This window comes from Ptiloglossa arizonensis, chromosome 2, assembly GCF_051014685.1.
Source record: "Ptiloglossa arizonensis isolate GNS036 chromosome 2, iyPtiAriz1_principal, whole genome shotgun sequence".
NCBI lineage: Eukaryota > Metazoa > Arthropoda > Insecta > Hymenoptera > Colletidae > Ptiloglossa > Ptiloglossa arizonensis.
This window is the reverse complement of record NC_135049.1, coordinates 17,470,441-17,490,916: the sequence shown is the minus strand read 5'-3', so window position 1 is coordinate 17,490,916 and position 20,476 is coordinate 17,470,441. Positions and strand designations below refer to the sequence as shown.

The 20,476-nt window shown below is 27.9% G+C and overlaps 6 protein-coding genes across 15 annotated transcripts; 3 read left to right on the top strand and 3 right to left on the bottom strand.

The window, feature by feature from the left end:
• Window positions 1-1,501: 1,501 nt before the first annotated feature.
• Window positions 1,502-4,216, top strand: Got2 (glutamate oxaloacetate transaminase 2). Its single transcript, XM_076304258.1, has 8 exons — window positions 1,502-1,681; window positions 2,172-2,328; window positions 2,446-2,574; window positions 2,647-2,868; window positions 2,944-3,100; window positions 3,176-3,274; window positions 3,342-3,658; window positions 3,739-4,216. Exons 1-8 carry the CDS (start codon window positions 1,587-1,589, stop codon window positions 3,859-3,861), a joined length of 1,299 nt encoding a protein of 432 aa, XP_076160373.1. The 5' UTR covers window positions 1,502-1,586; the 3' UTR covers window positions 3,862-4,216.
• A 51-nt stretch (window positions 4,217-4,267) lies between these two features.
• Window positions 4,268-6,586, bottom strand: LOC143143231 (uncharacterized). 5 transcript variants are annotated; one of them, XM_076304260.1, is made up of 4 exons: window positions 6,394-6,586; window positions 6,067-6,241; window positions 4,998-5,050; window positions 4,268-4,839 (listed from the first exon to the last, which is right to left on the bottom strand). In XM_076304260.1, the coding sequence occupies exons 1-4, from the start codon at window positions 6,469-6,471 to the stop codon at window positions 4,819-4,821; spliced, it is 327 nt and encodes a 108-aa protein (XP_076160375.1). In that variant the 5' UTR covers window positions 6,472-6,586; the 3' UTR covers window positions 4,268-4,818. The 5 variants fall into 5 exon arrangements, with proteins under 5 accessions (XP_076160375.1, XP_076160374.1, XP_076160376.1 ...); XM_076304259.1 differs by having other exon boundaries at window positions 4,268-5,050; XM_076304261.1 differs by lacking the exon at window positions 4,998-5,050 and having other exon boundaries at window positions 4,268-4,711.
• A 666-nt stretch (window positions 6,587-7,252) lies between these two features.
• Window positions 7,253-10,372, top strand: Ufd1-like (ubiquitin fusion-degradation 1-like). Of its 4 annotated transcripts, XR_012991258.1 has the most exons (6): window positions 7,253-7,414; window positions 7,526-7,640; window positions 7,723-7,877; window positions 8,011-8,559; window positions 8,843-8,994; window positions 9,075-9,199. XR_012991258.1 is itself a non-coding variant. In XM_076305542.1 (5 exons), the coding sequence occupies exons 1-5, from the start codon at window positions 7,412-7,414 to the stop codon at window positions 9,141-9,143; spliced, it is 891 nt and encodes a 296-aa protein (XP_076161657.1). In that variant the 5' UTR covers window positions 7,254-7,411; the 3' UTR covers window positions 9,144-9,199. The 4 variants fall into 4 exon arrangements, 2 of the variants coding, with proteins under 2 accessions (XP_076161657.1, XP_076161656.1); XM_076305542.1 differs by lacking the exon at window positions 8,843-8,994 and having other exon boundaries at window positions 7,254-7,414; XR_012991257.1 differs by lacking the exons at window positions 7,253-7,414; window positions 8,843-8,994 and adding an exon at window positions 9,914-10,372 and having other exon boundaries at window positions 7,508-7,640; window positions 9,075-9,195.
• On the bottom strand, window positions 9,209-14,728 carry Cbp (sarcoplasmic calcium-binding protein). The gene is made up of 6 exons (XM_076305543.1): window positions 14,502-14,728; window positions 13,587-13,709; window positions 10,070-10,237; window positions 9,836-9,976; window positions 9,684-9,764; window positions 9,209-9,615 (listed from the first exon to the last, which is right to left on the bottom strand). Exons 1-6 carry the CDS (start codon window positions 14,628-14,630, stop codon window positions 9,469-9,471), a joined length of 789 nt encoding a protein of 262 aa, XP_076161658.1. The 5' UTR covers window positions 14,631-14,728; the 3' UTR covers window positions 9,209-9,468.
• Window positions 14,729-16,165: 1,437 nt separating this feature from the next.
• Vps29 (vacuolar protein sorting 29) lies at window positions 16,166-17,726 on the bottom strand. Its single transcript, XM_076305544.1, has 4 exons — window positions 17,570-17,726; window positions 17,110-17,301; window positions 16,807-17,042; window positions 16,166-16,691 (listed from the first exon to the last, which is right to left on the bottom strand). Exons 1-4 carry the CDS (start codon window positions 17,570-17,572, stop codon window positions 16,574-16,576), a joined length of 549 nt encoding a protein of 182 aa, XP_076161659.1. The 5' UTR covers window positions 17,573-17,726; the 3' UTR covers window positions 16,166-16,573.
• On the top strand, window positions 17,661-19,957 carry Rad9 (cell cycle checkpoint control protein Rad9). Of its 3 annotated transcripts, XM_076305538.1 has the most exons (7): window positions 17,661-17,881; window positions 17,999-18,113; window positions 18,211-18,413; window positions 18,477-18,641; window positions 18,715-18,871; window positions 18,947-19,118; window positions 19,192-19,957. In XM_076305538.1, exons 2-7 carry the CDS (start codon window positions 18,080-18,082, stop codon window positions 19,898-19,900), a joined length of 1,440 nt encoding a protein of 479 aa, XP_076161653.1. In that variant the 5' UTR covers window positions 17,661-17,881; window positions 17,999-18,079; the 3' UTR covers window positions 19,901-19,957. The 3 variants fall into 3 exon arrangements, with proteins under 3 accessions (XP_076161653.1, XP_076161652.1, XP_076161654.1); XM_076305537.1 differs by lacking the exon at window positions 17,661-17,881 and having other exon boundaries at window positions 17,946-18,113; XM_076305539.1 differs by lacking the exons at window positions 17,661-17,881; window positions 17,999-18,113 and having other exon boundaries at window positions 18,256-18,396.
• Window positions 19,958-20,476: the final 519 nt, after the last annotated feature.

The following is a 20,476-nucleotide window of genomic DNA, read 5'->3' as shown; positions in this document are numbered from 1 at the left end:
ATACTTTAATATTTTGTTTTAAAACAGGTAAATTATTTATGTAGAACGTGACTATGCAATTAATAAAAGATTGAGAACCACAGATAAATTTTTGTACAATTTACTTTCTTTCATTTCACCTTGAATTCAAAAGGATCAATTATGAAACAAGTATTTAGTAAAATAACACACGTTTAAGATAATGATATCACACGAAGAAAACTTAATCATTAAAACATTATATAACAGAAGTCATAAGAGTTTTAACTTCTTATCGCCGAACTCCAATTAGAAATAATACATTTTTGATATTCTATTAATTTCTCAATATTCACTACTTTGCGAATCGAGTACACATTGTACAATTTTAGTATAAAAAAGTTAAAGCATAAAGTAAGATATTACATAAACCATATTGTTGACCAATTACACATATCTTTGCAGGATAATGAGCACCTGCAAGCGCTAACGATGCTTACGATTTATACTCTTCTGATGTAAATAAAAATCAATTGAGACAAAAATGTTATAATATTTTTCAGTGAAAAAATACCGTTTATCCTTTCTTTATTGGAGAAGAAAGAGGAAAATTTATTTAATTTTTTTATGTAAATTTTAATTCTCTTTATAATTTGTTTAAATATTTCTTTTAAACTTTTTCAAATAATGAATATATATCTTAAAAAGATTACGAGAGGACCACGATTATACGTGAACCGATTATATTAAAAAAATTACCAGATTTTCAGATAAGAATATGAAACTTATATAGAGTTTCAATGAAATTCATTCAATTGTTTAGGTTCAATTCTGTTAACGAAATACATTCAATCAAATTTTTTTTTTAAATAGGTAACACGTAATTAGGAAGTTATAAAATGTGTTTTAAAAAAAAAATTTTTCGAAATTTTGTTTGATTACAATACTTTTCATCCTTATAGGTCGGAAAGTAAAACGTATAATCCTACATTAATAACTCTTACCTACTTGTCAGACACTATTCTCTGTAGTTCTAGGATAAACTTCAGCATCTGCCACATTTTAATTACACTTATTTATAAAATATATATTTACTATTAGAATTATATATTTGTAAATGCTAATAACACATGTTATTATCTTTATGCATATGAAACAATCGGTGACAGTAAAGAGTATTCATACATGATTATTTTTATGACCTACATAACATTACGATTTATAATACATTATAGATAAAATTAATTACATAATGTAACAATTTTTATGTAACAAATGAGGTATGATAACTAATGATTACAATAATCCTACACGAAAAAATTTTATAAGTGGCACATTAGATGTAGAATTTATACAAATGTAGAAAATATTAAATACTTATATATAATAAAATAGAATATAAGACAAAACACATGTATTGTGATTTTAATTATTCACGAAAAATGTAATAAATCGGCAAATTCGCCATTACAAAATGGTACTATATATGCGCATGAGCATATGACAGTACACCATATATACGCATATACATGTAGAAAACGTCAGCAGTGTGTCCAGAGACTGGATAGCACTGGATAGAGGTGATTGAGACGTTGAATAGGCCTGTTTTTCATTACATTGTTAATAAAATGGCACAAAGCACAAGATTTATTGCACTTTCATCTGTATGTACATTATTTAAAAATAATTGTAATGTTAGTTCACATACCGCTAAATCAATGAGGTAAGATTTATATTCAAAAATAATTAAATAACCTTTTAATCATTACATTATTATAAGATATAAATTATTCGAACACGAAATATACATTATTAAAACATATGCGGCTTCATTGTATATTTGAAAAAAAAAAAAAAAAAAAAAAAAAAAACACAAAGTACTAAAAAATTTTTTTAACAACTTGACAATTAAAAAATAAATTATTTTATTTTAACGAATACAGTACATTTATTTTTGATCTGTGTAAAATTCTTCCATATATACAAATTATACCTGCTACTATGTATTTCTATATAATGGTTTTATAGTCTATGTATACATATATAGTTTTATTAGTATTTATGATTATATGTATATATGTATAATTTTTAGGAATTTGTACAAAGAAGATATTTTTCTTAAATAATGAAAGTTTTTGAAAGAGTGATAAAGATGTACTTTATGAATACACTCATAAAGTAATATTAAAACAGTTATTTTTGTTTTATCATAGCTCATGGTGGTCGCATGTAGAAATGGGTCCACCTGATGCAATTCTAGGTATTACGGAAGCATTCAAGAAAGATCAAAATCCTAAAAAAATTAATTTAGGAGTTGGTGCTTATAGAGATGATAACGGTAAACCATTTGTTTTGCCAAGTGTTCGAAAGGTATATATTACAAAATTTATTTTTGATGAAAATGTATAAATTTTAAAGAAAATTTAGCTTATTTAGTAAAGATGAAGTATAATTGGATTATCTATAATGGAATTAAATTCATTACAGGCAGAAGAAAGAATTAGAAATAAAGAAATGGACAAAGAATATTCACCAATTGCAGGAAATGCTGAATTTTGTAAGCATAGTATTAATTTAGCACTTGGTGATTCTAATGATGTGGTTACAAATGGTTTGGTATGCATTGTATATCTTACAATGATATAGAAAAAATTATTTTTGTCAATTACAATTGATAATATTTTTTAGAATGCTACTGTTCAAGGAATTTCTGGGACAGGTTCTCTTTATATCGGAGCAACCTTTTTATCACATTTTTTCTCTGGAAATAAAGAAGTATATTTGCCAACACCTACATGGGGAAACCATGCTCCTATATTTAAGCTTGCTAGGCTTCCAGTAAAGACCTACCGTTATTACGATCCCAAAACTTGTGGATTAGACTTCCAGGGTGCATTAGAAGACATAAGTGTTAGTAGCATATAAATTGTATAAAAAATGATACATAATAGCAGTAAAATCTATTTACGATATTACTTTTTATAGAAAATTCCAGAGAAATCCATTATTGTTTTACACGCATGTGCACATAATCCTACTGGTGTCGATCCTAAACCAGAACAATGGAAAGAATTATCAACACTAATAAAAAAAAGAAATCTCTTTACTTTCTTTGATATGGCATATCAAGGATTTGCTTCAGGTAGGATGAAACATACAAAATCAATGATTAAATGGTGAAATTGATATGTTTAAAAATACTTATATAAAATTTTAGGATGTATACAAAAAGATTCATTAGCAATCAAATTATTTCTCAAGGATGGACATAAAATTGCTTTAGCTCAATCATATGCTAAAAATATGGGTTTATATGGTAAACATAAATTTAACAGTTAATAATAATGTTTATGAAAAAGAAAAATTTGTAATAATGTAAATAGGTGAACGTGTTGGTGCATTTACATTGGTCAGTTCCAACAAAGATGAAGCACAGAATACTCTTTCACAACTAAAGATTTTGATTAGACCAATATATTCTAATCCTCCTATTAATGGTGCCAGGATTGTTAATGAAATATTAGGAGATTCCACATTGAGAGAAGAGTGGCTGTGCGATGTGAAGGGAATGGCTGATCGTATTATTTCTGTACGCCAAAAGTTGCGCAATAATCTTAAAAAGTGTGGTAGCTCTCGTAACTGGACACATATTACAGATCAAATTGGAATGTTCTGCTATACTGGTCTTAAACTTCCTGAGGTTCGAGCAATTTTTTTAATTTTTTATATGTAATATTTGTAATATATAGAAAATCATTGACAATAATATTTACTTTACAGGTAGAAAAACTTACTAAGAATTATAGTATTTATTTGACAAAAGATGGCAGAATATCCATGGCTGGAGTAACATCGAAAAATGTGGAATATCTTGCAAGTGCTATACACGATATTACAAAATAACTCAATATTTCTAATAATGATTAAAAAGTTGAACCACCTTTTGCCTTGTAATGTCCAATTATACACTCCATGCATAAACAATACTAGAATACAAATACGAACTTTAAATACGATGCATTTAATCTTGCATGCTATTTTTGTAAAGAGCCTGCAGGCAGTGTAGACACTGACTTAAAAATATAAATATTGCATTTAATTTATGTATTATAACCATAACAAGTATACAATAATTAATTAGCATAATTGTAATGACCTTTTAGTAAAATGAATAAGATTTATATTATTTACGTTTTCTGCCATATGTTCTACTGATGCCACATTATAATTTTTTGATAAATAAAATTCTAATACTCAACCAAGTGAACAAATATTTTCTGTGTGATATAATAAATGTCATTAAACACAATTACAATTTATTTTTCTACTGATTTGGATTTATTACATTTTAATCTTAATATAATTATGCAGAGCGTTTATACCGAATATTAGGCGTATATACGTTACAAATATAACATGCGGTGCATATGGAAAGATGATACGAATTTAAAGAATTTATTGAAGATTTAGCTAAATGCATGTCTCTAATACAGAAAATAAGTTGCTATTTTCTAACATTGACTCGTGTCGTTTGAAGGGAAAGTTAGTAATCCACTTCTCCTAATCATTCAACATATATCTCTATATATAGACAATAAAGTTACTAGATGTGTTTAAAATCTCCTACACAATGACACATGAGTTTGCTGAGATCCACACGTGCAGAACTTAAGGTTAACAATTTAATACTTGGTGCACGTGACCATGGAATCCAGGTTCCATAGACTGTTCTGACTCGCTTTCATGCCATTAACTAAAACAAGAGTAGTAAAGAGAGAATATATGAAACAGACTTGAGGGCTCTGCTTCCACTTAGTGACAAGATGAGCTCCAGCCAATCATTGCATGGTAACAGGGAACTTAGCATACCTGCACGCGAGGCTAACAGATAACCATCAAGGAATTACGAGATTTTGCATAGAATTGAAACTGACGGAGCTTAAGCTATTAATAAAGAATCTTAACAGATATAAATATAATAGAAATTATAAAAGTTCCATGTATAATAGAAATTACAGATTTTTTATAAGTTTCCTTACCATTTTTGTGTCACTTCCAACCTTATCGTTTGAAGTAGAATAATATTTGAGCGCTGTTATTTGTAGGAATTCAAACAAGACGAGAATTAATAATTTTGGTAGTAATTAGAATCTCCAACAAAATATAGTATGAATCTTGCGAAATATACATACAACCTTGTATTAATGGTTAAGAACAATGATAAAATTGATTTTTGGCTACAGTTTCACATGGAATTGTATTTTCTTATTTATTTTGACTTTATTAATAAATTATGTAACCTAAAGCAATAGAAGGAAAGGGTATGAGGGAAATAATTGAAAACACTTCAATTTCCTTTTGATACTATGCATTATCTATACCTCTATTAACACCACTGTCAAATTGTACTCATTACTTTTGTAAAAAATATAAATTAGCACATTGCACTAGTGTTAAGAAAATTCAAAATAATAAAATAATATAAAAGTTAATTCTAACAGGCGAAAGATCCTAGATATAAGGTTGAGCTTTTAATAGGATTTTGATTAATAATTGTGGAAGTAGACAATTAATATTTTACAAGATTTTGATGTTAATATTTTTACAAATATTCATCACCTACAGTTTGAATCTAATTCACAAACACAAGCAAGAGGTAAGATATATTAACCTCAGTAGAATAACCTTCTTGCAATGAAACCTAATAATCTGTATTCCTTACTATAAAATTTTTATTTAGATAAACTTTTACTCATAAGACATAAATAAAAGTTTATCTAGTTGAAACATTATTTATTATTTGTTAATTGGTTGAAGATGTTACTAGCCCTGGTAGCTACAGTGAAATAAGTAACTTGTAAGAAATAATAATCACAATCGAACAATCAATGATTTAAATATAAGATATGTGATAAGTAAAAAAGAATAATGAAAATTATAAATTAAACATGGAAATCATTGCTTAAGCCAATGCACGTATAGTAATGAAAACCTTAGCATAATTATTGCAACAATTTGCAAAAACATTTACTTTGAGATTTATTCTTTTTATACCTATTGTTGGTTAAATTTTAGAATTCGTTGTATGTTAATTTTGTTTGTTCAAACCTGGAAGTTTTAAAGTTGGACATGAAGTACATCTTAAATGTCTTTTATTAGAAGGTCCTCCAATTTTCTCATGTTCGTCAAAATGCACTTCACATACTCTATATCGATTTCTTGTTTGTAAATCTATGTCAATCAAATCATCTCTACATATAGCTACACACCACTTTATTCTAAGCTGAAACAAGTTGTTTCGTTATATTTCAAATTCATTTGATTTATCAAATGTTATTAACTCACCACATTACAGTTATAATGTATATACGTTCTATTTTATTGTAACACACCATTATAATTGAAATTATAAATTACTTTTTGGTGCGATCTTACCTCTCTGTCTTTTGGTAAAACATATAATTTAAAATTTCTCGTTGAATTTCCGCAAGTCGGTACACAACAAGTCACCATTTTTGGTATATTATGTTATGTATAATCTTTAATAGTGTATTAAACAAATTAACGTCAATTTTGAGCTGCTTCGCTCATTTGTCAAAGATAGTCACGGCATTATACGTTATAGCTGTGTTAAACAATTATGTCATAAATTATATACATTACTATACTATAAACGTCCAATAAAACGACATCAGCGCCATTCGTGTTGTACTCTAAAAACACAGAAAATGACCTCAATTTTCAGCGGGAATCCTCATGACGTGTTACACATCCGTTTACAAACATATATTGTTTATTCTATTAACAGATAGCGTGAGAAAACAGAATCATGTAAATGCGCAATAGGAGGGGAGAAAGATATTAGCAAGAGAACACTCGCCAAATAAATTAAGTTAAAGTTAAACGAACAATAAATTAGATCCAAGGTTTTCAAATTCTCTCTATTTTTCTACGTGTTCAATCACAATACTATAGCCCATGCTGAAGGAATTATTTTACATTAACAAATTGAATATATATTTTTCTCAAACAACTTCTGGAAAGTTTATCGTTCTTATTTCAATCAATATTTTCTAACTCACACTTGCGATATAAAATAAATTGATTTGGACATTGCAAATTTATTATATGTTTCTTATTGTAGTAGGTTATTGTATTTAAAAATATTATTTATTTACGAAATCATAAAAAGATTAGTAGTTACTGCCACAGTATTATTATTTTAACGCCATCTAGTGATTCAAGTATGCAGCATCTAGAAATTTGCCCTAGATGGAGATGGGGTTCATGTAGCAAGTCATATTCCCCTACAATGACAGAAATTCGTGTAATACATTGTGCGTATGTATGTGCATGTCAGAGTTATACTTTAAAGTCGATCCAAATTTGTACGTTTCTAAAAAAATTTGTTGTCTTTAAATCTTGAACGAGGACCAAAACAAATAACGTAAACATGGTAAACAAATCGTGAAAACAAGACAAAAACTAACGAAGGGATATGTCCGTTCGACGGGCATTATATTAAAGTGAAGATAAGTTGTTTATGAAAATGCCTTTTCACTTTCAGTTCGGTTTTAACATGTTTCCGGGGATTCCACGACCTTTCAACACCCAATATAAATGCTTCTCTGTGTCGATGTTACCAGGTACATATCGACAAGACGTAGAACGCGGAGGAAAAAGTCAGTATGAATGTTTACCTTTTCTTGTAATTTCTCTATTGAGTAAACAAAAAATTGTAATATGTTATTTGTTTCCTTCTAGTAATTATGCCACCTTCTGCTCTAGAACAACTTACAAGGTTGAATATTATATATCCAATGTTATTCAAATTAACTAATAAGAAGACGAATAGAATAACCCATTGTGGTGTTTTGGAATTTGTTGCGGATGAAGGAAAAGTTTATTTACCTTATTGGGTAAATAATAATTATGAATTTATTATTAACCACTGAAAAGTATTATTAACTATATATAAAACTATTAATTTGTTAATATGAAGAATAATCCTTTATGGAATCATGCTATGTGTTTATCATGATGTGATTGCAGATGATGCATAATCTTTTATTGGCAGAAGCAGAATTAATAAATGTTGAAAGTGTTTCTCTACCAGTTGCAACATTTTCACGCTTTCAACCACAATCTGAAGATTTTTTAGATATAACAAATCCTAAAGCTGTTCTAGAAAATGGATTAAGAAGTTTTGCTTGTCTTACAACGGGTGATGTTATAGCCATTAAATACAATCAAAGAATATATGAAATGTGTGTACTTGAAACAAAACCTGGTCCAGCAGTTTCCATTATAGAATGTGATATGAATGTTGAATTTGCTCCACCAGTGGGCTATGTAGAACCAACAAAAGCAATCAAAGAAGATGAAAGTATAGTAGATCTTGCAGATTTAATGCCAGCGCCAGCTGGTTTTGTAGCATTCAAAGGACAAGGTAACAGATTGGATGGAAAGAAACGTAAAGATCCTGCTCAATCAGAATTAACTACAAATAAACCAACATATATTAGGGGAATACCAGACTATGATTATAAAATAGGAACTCTTACATTTTTACGAAGTATTAAACCAGTTAACAATAAGGAGGTATCATATAAATTACCATTAGATCCAAGGAGATCACAAGATCTGTTTCACTCTAATTTTAAAGAAACTTTGTATGTAGATAAAAAGTCGATAAATATTCGACTAGTTGCATAGATGGTTAATAGATTTCAAGATAATTAAAGTAGAAATTCATCAGTCTATCAAATGCAATAATAACACAATAGCTATAGTCAAAATTTTGCAATTGTTAGTCCTAAGTTTAAGTCACGTCGCGGTATATTATTTTTACTAATTACTGAATTATCACCTTATTTAAAATTAGCGATGACAAGGATAATGCATGGAACAATGGACACATACAATCTTTATTATTAAAAATCTTGTAAGCTAGTGACCACCTGCATACATGAATGAACATGAATTACATATTTTTTCGTTCACTATCTACTTACAAAGATTTATTAAAATAGAAACGTAATATTTCATGTAATTTCTTTACAAATCACCAATATTTGTATATTATTTGAATTATATACGAAAAATTTTTGTTTTAGGTAAAAGACCAAGACGAATTTAAAGCTTTCACTGGCGAAGGTTTCTCTCTTAGAAAATTAAGAAAATGATCGAATAATTGTCAGTCTATTTATTTTCTTATAATTACATGCATTTATAAAAGTGAGTATTTGTATTTCTTTTTAAACTGTTGTACATTTTAATATAAAAGTGTTATAGGAGTTCCTAAATCATTAATGTACTTGGAAACATTTCCATAACAAATATTTTTTTATTAATTCTAAAGTCAATGAAAAAGTGTATATAGTATAAACCTATAAAAACGGATATCAGTATATTAACCATTTTACGAGATTCAAATTTATTCGTCATTGGAAAAATGGTTAACGCATAATATCTTAATATCACAATTTGGAATGTAAAAGCATTAAACGTTTAATCTACTAATGGACCCCAAAAGTGTTTGCTGGGTCTTGTTGGATCTTCTGTCAAGAAAAAGTCACGGCCTAGTGATATAAATTCTTCAAAACTGAGTTTGCCATCATCATTAGTATCAATATGACTGAAGGAAACAATAGCATGCTGTAATAAATGTTTTAATTAGATCTTTTATTTTAATTTGGGTTTTAATATCATAATATTTTACTTACATCATGTGTAAGACCTAAGCATTGGAAGAATAACTTAAATTCTTGGACAGAAATTTCACCACTTTGATCTTTATCCACTGCCTATAAGTGTATATTTGACATTAGTTTTAAAAAAAGTATTTTATATAAATATATACATTTTAAATACCTACTTTGAATAAGAAGGGCAAGAAGTGATGACACTTCTTCTTTAATGATGAGTCATTAAGAACATGATGCATTTCTTCCAGATATTTTTCAACACAAATGAGATTATATGGACTAATTTCACCCCACTGTTCCTCCCACATTTCCTACATGAATATATGTACACATATATTTACATAAAATTGCCTTGATGAGAAACTGTTACAGGTTTAACATGATAGGTGTATAAAAATACTTACATTTAATACATTTTTAAAATCAACCTTAGCTTCTTGAGATAAATGTCCTAATTCAGAAAATCGTTCTCCAAGTAACATAAAATCGTCGTAACTAATAACTCCATCTTTATTAACATCTAAATGGCTGTGCAAAGTTCTCATTTTTCGTCTCCAGAAAAGTGATTGCCCCTAAAAAATTAATATAATTTTATTAAAATTAATAAATTTAATATGTTATTTTATTAAAATCTTTATTCTTGTTAATTTTGTTATAAATAAAGAGAGTCCCTCACAATAGAGAGATCGCTCATTTTAGCCAACCATTTTATGGATAATCCATTTAAAATTTTCTCAATTTGCCAAAAAATTAGTCCACTCAATAGCCAATTGATAAAGGAAGTTCTTAAAAGAAAGGAACTAACAATAAAATAATAATACATACTTTATTCTGTAAAGATATTGTACGAGTGTACCAATATTTTTATCAATCTAGAAAATATTTAAAAAACGTGTTGTTGTTATTATTTTTTTATCGCTGTATTTATATTACTATTTCTGTTGTATAATACATTAAGATGTACAAAACAGAAGTTTATCGCAAAATGAATTTTATAATTCAATTTATTTCATAGTTATAAGCATTTGTAATCTAAAAACTGTGCCGCCTCATTAACTTTATTCATCGTTACGTAGCTTTTTATAATATTTATTTTAGTCGCATAAATAACTAAAATACCGTTTGTTCGTTTAGGAGTTTCTAAATAGGATTTATTTAAAATTGGGGTGTATGAGTAGGTATTTTGCTTCTCTTATTCAAAACAAATATTATAGCGTGTATGTCTGTATAATCGGAATAAGCATAGTTTATTGTACGACCTTTCTATCAGTACCTAAAAGTTTCACGCTGTACCAATACCCAGAGAACTAAAATCCATTATGAAATTTTGTACATTTCAGATAGAAAACGGTTGATTGTTATTCTTTAACCATCAAGACCTCTCGATTTATTTTAAGAATAGCCTCCCTAATGACAACGTTCCCCTCCGCTTTGCTACCTGTATAACACGTTCAGTGTACTTGTAGTTGTCGCATGAAACTGGAAAGCTAAACCATGTTTAATGCACGACAATCAGGACATTTCAGCGTGATGCGGGTTGATTCTCTCATTGTCGTTTTTTACTTTGATAAAAAATAAAACATTTCCAATGTTTGTAACATGTTTACAAGTAATTTTTTCCTTTGACCGTGTAAATATACCGAAACAAATTTCCTTCCTTTTTTGCCCTTATCAAGTATATTTAGGTATTAAATAGACGCGTAGTTACGTTTTATGCTCAAAAACTCCAAATTTTTTCCCCGCGTATCTTTAAATCAACGAATGAGCTGACTAAAAATTATCCAAACATTAAACATTCGTTTCGTTAGAATTTTTATATCTGCGACATTGATTTTAGCCGTGCAAAGAAGAATTAAATAATAGTACGTAGTAAAGTGTAATTGGAAATGGGTGAAATCGATATTTAAAAATTACGTATTTTAGTCTAAGTTTGCAAATACAGATTGAAATTTGAAAATGTAGATTTTTCCGATAGCTGATTAGATAGCTGAATTAAAAAATACGTGATCTAAGAATTTTTATTTTTTCCCCACATCTAAAATATTCTTTCGTTAATTAATGAGCAATAAAAGATCATTGTAAAAATAATAAATAACGATGAGTGTTAAAGAAATAATGCTTTGTTCTCAATAACGTTACTTTCGAAAATGATTACATTAACTTCTCTGCCATCTCAAAATACAATATAGTTCATATTACTTTAAGTAATCAAGGCTTGTATGCAAATTACCAAATTTGTTATGTGCAATATCTTCCTAAATAATATGTATTGACGCAAGCGATTTTATGTCTCCTTATTTTCATTCTAGCCTTGCCAAAAACAGTTGATTAAAATTGGTGACCTGTTACATTCCCTATATAACATATCGTTCGTTCGTACTATTAAATAAGAGGGAAGGAACAAGTACTGACTAAATATGATGCCTATTTTTAGATACGAATATAGGTGGACGGCAGACAATATATTGTCATGCTCGAAAATCGTATTCAGCGGCTATACTATGATTAAATCAAAATTTATTCATAACTGATTCATTTGAATACATAAGTCTCATTTATCGTGACAACCTTAAATATTTCTGGTAATTTTGATGGTACGAAAAAGCACCTCAAAAAGGTATTAGTGAGAAAATTTGGTCTGAAGATCAAAGTATTATAATTGAGAAAAAAAAGCAATTTCAATTTTTATTAGCGCTAGTACTTTCTATCGCTTGTATTTACAAACAAGAAAGTTTTAGAAACAATAAATTAAACCTTTAATATATTATTATATTACTGATACAATCTGTTGCATATGTAACTAGTAAACGATACGTGCAGTAAAGTTGATAAATACAGTGATACCGAGCTGGCGACAATTTCTCAGAAAAGGTTGTGAAAGTTGATCATGTTGTTGCTTCGGTTCACTCACCTTCGTATTGTGTGTATATAAATCAAGGACGAGAGAGGGAATAAATACGCGACAATTTTTAAACTACGTCGAAGGCAATTGAATCTATTTACCAATTCATTAAATAGTTGAATGTGTCTGATAAATCAACACTGGTTGAAATGCTAAACATGTTTCGATTACACAATGTTTAAATGTATTCGATTGAAAGATATTTGAATAACAAGTGAATGTAACACGTGTAATTTTATGGTTCTTACGTAATCCATTGAGAAGAAAATTTATTCTAAAAGATATCCATATACAGAATGTTTGTTTTGTTATTGTACACCATTTTTCTTTCGAAATAATGGCAAAAGAAAAAAATAGAAAAGCTGAAATTTCACTATTTTTTTTATAAAAAAAACGACGGCTCAAATTATTTTTTGAAATTCGCAATAAATATCTAATTAAAGATGACAACTTGTCTCTTTATAGAATAGAAGAATATATTTTGTTATATTCGATGAAAGCGAATGTTAAACAAGTTCAACCATATACGATTCAATAATGATCAAGGTCACCTGAGGTCAAAAATGGAAGACAAAAGAATACAATACTTCAATGTGCAATGGAACTTAACGGAGTTTTGAAACTTCTGTCATTGTTAAATCCAATTTTCATTATGTATACAATTTCAATGATTTATTATGCAAGGCAAAGATTAAAGGCTGCCAGTTATAATTTAAATATTACATATTATTACCGTTACAATTCGAAATTTATTGCCAATTTTCAAAGTTAATTTACATCATCATGTTCCTTAAAAAAAAATTGTAAAATGTTTTCCTCCTCCATTTTTTTTTATGCAACTCGTTTCCAAAAGTAATGCTGAACAATAATAATATGAATATCTTTCATATGTATTATAGTTAAATACTGAATATTTGTCAGTTAAAATATTATACTCTATTTTACTTTAACTATTATTGTTATAAAAAAACTCTCGCAAAAATAACTAATAAGAATATTTCGAAGAAAAAGCATCTTACTCTTTCTTGTTCGTTGTCTGAGTCGGTGTCGCTATCGCTCTCTTCTTGCTGGTTTATGGAGGTCGAGATTCCCGTATGATGAACATTTCTCGTACTAGACATTCGCCGGGTAATTTCATGGTACTGTAAGTGAAACAAGTTCGTATATACAGTGAATAAAAAATGATTTGACAAATTACAGTTAACTACGATATCGGGCGGATATATCAGTTTGTAGTCATTATATTCGTGACATCGTAAATAAAGAAACCGTTTCGTGGCAGGTCGTATCGGTTTAATGAACTCCGTCACGTATTTCTTTCATCGCACTAGATCAAGACTATACTAGTTTAAATATAAAATACTTACAAGAAAGTTTACATAGTGAAAAATTCAACAAGTAAAAGTATTTTAGAACTTTTCGAAATTAACAATTTTGTATAATTTATATGCTTAAACTGAATGGTAACAAAATTTAAAAGAAAATTGCAATATGCAACAACGCTTATGTATGTATAGATTACTGAATGATAAATACATATCGACAATATAATAAATCAAGTTGTGTTTATTTTTGTATAAAGTATATTTTTAATTGCAGCATATATATCTTATAATGTTTGTATATTTTTGTAGTTTATCTTTACACAACGTTGATTATACAAATGAAAAATAAAGTTTTAATCGAAATTATGTTTATTTACTCGAAGAATATATACGTACAAGGTGAAAAGCTGTCCACCTGTCTGAAGAATTTAATGATTTGCATCAATTTAAAATATAAAAGAGAGTTTCGTTTAGCAGTAGCTGATTTATTTTATTTACCAAATTTTTAAAAAATTAACTGATTTTTTACCATGTAATTTTTAATATTATAACAATAAATTCAAAAATCTCTATGTCCTATTTTCATTGCTTACAAGAAATGAAATTTACCTGTAATTTTTTATTTGCTTGATCAATGTTTTGCCTTCTTTGCATTACTCCATTGCACAAAGCTGAAATAGTCCTTTTTTCGAGTACTCGGTTTGAGATTCGTAAACCCGTTCGTAATAACGTTGCCATTTTAACTTAAAACATAAAATTACACTCTCCTTTTTAAATATTTTTGTCACAAAGGTGACCGTAAAAACACAAATCCCACAGTTACCTAAGTTTCTTTGAGACTGAACTCTACGAAGAACACTGGGCCCTTTTTGTTGGGTCGGTTAATAATCCCCTCTTTCTGGCTACTACGCATGCGCAAGAATGCCCCGTTCGCCTTTTCTTTACTTTCTCACGATTACGAGCATCTGTGCACGTTCTCTTCTTTTCTAGATAAAAGCCTTAAACGTATATAATGATAAAAGACTACCGAGAAATTTCTAAAGATTGCTAGAATGAAAATAATGTAATTATGCCAAATACGAAATATTTCGAATTAATACACTAATTTAAATATGTGTATAACATTTTGTTAAATATATACCAATAAAATAGTCCATATGAAGTAAATATTTAAGAGATTGTAAAACAAATTTATAAATAAAAATTTATATTGGATAGCCAAATTTTTTAATTTAAAAATATGATCTTTATAGTATAATACAAAATTGTGCCTGCAATTTTTGCATCAACAGATGTTCATCTGCAATAAAATATATGATTTTCAAATTATATTTCAGTTAATTTATCAGATATATAAACTTATTCAAAAAATGTTAAGAAATTGTATATTTATAAACAAAGATTCTGTTTAATAATTAAAACATTGTGCTTTATTGAGTATTACGCCTATGTCTAGTCTTATCACTTTTACCCTGATAGGGGACAATTTGGTGTCTAGTTGATGTGTATTAAGACCAAATGACGCTGTAGATTGAGATTCATTTTAAATGCGTAAAAGTCTGACGTAAATATTCGTCAAATCGCAGAAGTAGGTTACGCTAAGAGTAATACTCGAAAGTAGATACGCAAATACGCATACGTGACTAAAAACATGGTTCGATCTACTTAACTGGAAAAAATTTTAAATGCACATACAAAGGTTGTTTCACTTATCATAAATACCTTAAATATCTCGGCTGCTATTTAAAATACATATGAACTGTCTAAAGGGAAGTTATGCAGTTCAAGGAGATAATGTTCAATAAAAGAAATCAATATCTTTTTCTTTTTCGCTACTCTTGCTTAGTTCTTACTTAAAATGCTATTATCCTCAAGGTCATGATGTCATAGATGAACGAATTTGTTTTAATGTGATAAAAAGCTACACGGTAACAAATGTATAACACTGTATAAAAAAACATTAATGACCTTGGGCGTAAATTTTTCGACAACATATTTATCCCCTTAAAACGTATAATTTTTCCTTATTCATTTTTCATATCTTTAATAGCAGCAGTTATATTTTAGGTGCTCCTGATAAATAGGGCCAGTATCGACCCTACAAATTGCGGGACCCGCTATTTTTACTCTAATGCAATTAAAAACTTTTCAAGTGTTGGCTGCTATACGTTCATATATATAATTATAATATGTACATTAAAAATGTATGTTTCAGAAAACTACATTCATTTATTTTTTATAGAATGTGGAAGTAACTAATAGTAATTGCAGGGTCCGGGGGAAGTGTCCTGTTTGCCCAATGTTAAAGGCAGTTTTATTAAAATATGCAAAATATGGGTGACATAGTAAATTTAGGAACCAAAACAATATATTCATATGATATTAAATGCCTGATGTTGACTTATTAATATATTAATGACAAAAGCGATTGATACCTGGGCAGCAGTATATCAGAAATGCTAAAGTGTACATGTATCTAATTCATAGTCAATGTTTTCATTTTATTTACAATAAATGTATCATACAATTCAAATTTTTATATATGTGTTAATGCTAATTTAAATGCACCTAAGATTTCATATCTATCATATTTTGATTAAAATTAAATTTTTTGTATATCAAATAAATGTATTATGTCGTGCACTACATGCACATAATATCTTTTAATTCTTTATATAATTTTAATTCTTCTTATATTCAATTCTTTCAACTTTTACTTCATCACCAACAAGTTGGTACACATAAGTTACAACTGTTGAACTTTGAATATCCATTAGCACAAAAGATGGAATCACTGAGCTGTAAAATAGAAATATTGGTCATTCAATTTAATAATCCCTAATAATAAATACTAAGATATTGAATAAACATAATATATTATATATGATATTTGAAGAACATAAAATAAGCTTACGTATCAAGAGGATTATATGCTCCTGTTGCTGAGCCAGGATTAATGTAAAATTTATTTTCATGTTCATATGCTTCAAATTTGTGTGTATGACCTGATATTAAGATATCAACATCTAACTGTCTTTGAATTAGGGCTAGGGATTCTGGATCTCCCCAAGGTACAACTTGATGTCCATGTGATAATCCTATTCTAAATTGACCAACTGTGACAACTTTTTGTTCTGGATAATTTAAGTTCTAAAAGAAAAATTAGGAATATGTAATACTTTTAAATAATCAGTAGAATATTTTAAATAACATATACCTCGTCAAAATCTCCTCTAACAACATGCACATCACTGGCTAATGTTTTCAAATAATCATACGATTCTTTTGTACAAAGATTGCCTGTGCATAAAATATGCTGTATTCGACCAGGCACCAATAATTTCTTAAATTTACTTGGAAGACTACTGCATCTATGTGGAATGTGTAAATCTCCTAATACTAAAACAAGCTATAATTAGAGAATAAGGTTAAAATAAGTTTAATTCCTTGATAGATATAATAAACATTTTAATTTTTATCAAAATTATATGAAACAATCGTTTAACGTTATCGACTTAACGTTTATACTATGAATTTGTTTAATAATAATATGTAATTACAAGAGATTAATTGCTTCATTATAAAGCATTAATCTTTTTTGAGGTTAAATTATAAGAGAAAGATTGTAATTGTATTAATCTAAATTTTATTACCAATGTTCGATTTTATCTGCTCACCATGATTTATTTAATAATATTTTTATAGCTACTATATATTTTAGATCGTTGATATTCAATTTATTGCGTTTATAGCAGTAAAATAATATTGAAATGTCAAACGCGGTACTGAAGGTATACACGGTAGACGGTAGACGGTTTCGATTTTCGAGATTTAAGCGTATGCTATTTATCGATAGTCTGTCCATCCAATGCGCTAAAATACAAATTATGTGTTTTTATTTCTAGTTTATGTTTATTCATAGAACAAATAATTTTAACAAATTTCTATTTATGATTAGTGAATACAATTTTTATGAAGTATTCGTAATTGTAAGTTTCAAATGTATATACATATGCATACTTGTAAATTATGCAAGATTAGTTCTCCATAAAGGAGTCACTAGTTTGTTTATATTTATACATGCATAATATTATGAATTCTTTTAGCTACCTTTACCAGTTGTTTCCTAAAGTAAATAATACTTAAGACTTTGTTAATAATATATAGTTCAATAAAACAAGTTCAACATGAAATGTGTTGTACCAGGAACAAATGTAAAAAGTACGTTATGCATAATTTCATATAGGTTATATTTTATCAACTTTTATCCTAAAAACTATCTATAATAAGAAGAAATATTTCTATATATTTGTAATAGTTTTAGCAAGAGCAATACACGCATTGGCAAAAATTGGAGATGAAATGTATATAGAACCTCAAGAAACTGCTATATCATTTCGTACTGTTAACATGGCAAATTCAGCATACGCAGACTTTACATTGTTCCAAAACTATTTCTCATGTTATGATTATGGTGATCTACAAGAAAATGATGCATTGAAATGTAAAGTTTCAATGAGGGTAGTAATAAATTATTATATTCTCATGTAATATTATAAATGTCTAAATATTTATATTTTACAGAGTATGATGACAGTATTTAAAGCTCCAAATTTAATAGATAAACAGGTGGAAACATGTCATATTAGATTAGAACCAGATGCATCTGAAATTTTATTTATTTTAAAATATAAAAACAGTATTACTAAAACCTATTTGTTACCCATATTGGATTGTGAAATTTTACAAGTATGTTTTATATATCTTTAATTACTTCTGAATATTTCATATTCATTGTTTTATTATTATCCATATTTTTTAGACAGCATATGATAAAAATGGTGCATCAAATCAACTTTCTTCTCAGCCACGTGTATTTGGAGATGCTATATATAATTTTCATCAAAATTTAATTGAGATAACATTAGAAGTTTCATCTCAAAAACTTTTACTTAGAAATTATGTAGATGATACTTCAGGTAACTTATATTATTTACGATATATTACATTATTAATTCTTTTCCTTATTAAACATGTCTTTATATTTATTCCAGGTTTATCAAGCACAACACGAACACAACTTGCACTTGCCAAAGGGGAATTTGATCAATATAATATTGGTGGTGATACATCAATTACATTTTGTATGAAAGAATTTAAAGCTATTTTAAATTTTGCAGAAACTGCAGGTGTACCAATTAGTATACATTTTGTAGAAGCTGGAAGGTAAGAATTAAATAGTTTAAATATGAATACTCTTTTTATTGTCTTTAAATAAATATCTACTGATACTTTTTAGACCAGTTATATTTGCATTAAAAAATCCATCCTTTGAAGCAAATTTAGTATTATCTACATTAAGTTCTGACACAGATAGTCAAACTGACACAATGGTAATTGGTAAACAGGATAAATGTACAAAGCAAAAGACCAAAAATAAGCAAAGGAAACCCAAAAAATCTATAAAAAAAATAGAAAATAAATCAACCAATATCAATAAAACATTGGGAAATACTACTGCTAAAAATACTTGTTCATATTTAATGGAGAAGAAAAATGAAACAAATCAAGATATCCCTAAAGAAAAAGCCAATTTACAAACAAGATTATCCAGCAGAAGTTCTACAAATGATCAAAATAGAAATGGAAACAGTGGTTTGTCTATAGAACAAAATATTCAAGAAGAATCTGATAATGATCCCTCATCTAGCTGTAACAAAACTGCAAGACTCAGTAAAGCATCTACAAGTGGAAAGAAATTAGTGACTTCTGTATTTTCTACAGTAACAAAAAGAAAGCCTAGTAATAATGAAATAGATAGACAACTGAGACAAGATAATGATAAATCTGACATATTAGAAGATGAAATACCAGATTCACCATCCCCACCAACCAAAAAAGCCCGCTTAATATTTCAGAAATGTTTTCAAAAAACATTTGATCCAAGAACATTGCCTGGATATGATATAATTTTAGCTGAAGATTCAGACGAGTGTTGTAGTGAATAAAAGTATTTAAATAAATGTTCTTATACATCTCCCTCATCAATTTTCATAGGATTGCAATTTATTATTAAGTATCACTTATATTTTAATTAAACATATAGTAATTTTTTAACAAAGAAATTAAATTTTTAAATATAAACATTTTAACCCTTTCCACTTGAGAGGCGATCCTCGATTGCCATTTAATTCTGTGAGATTTTAAAGTTACCCAAATCTTTTTAAATAAAACACACTTAATATAGGTAGAAAGGATAATATGAATTTACTAGGATTTGAGAAGTTTTTCACTTTCTAATGAGTTTACAGGTGTAAAAGTTAATAATATGTGATTTTACTTATAAATACTTAATAGTTTAGAAAATATTTACTGTTATTATTTCCATTAGAGTCTTAGGGAAATGTACTTTGACCTGGATAAGGGAATTGAGACCTTGATATGAGTTTGAAATATAAAACGATATTCATATTTTAATGATAAATATTTCAAATATAATATACATCAATAGCCCACAAACCAGTAATTTTCAATGATCAGTGATTTTTATTTCATTATTTGCTCTTCCGAATCACTACCGACTT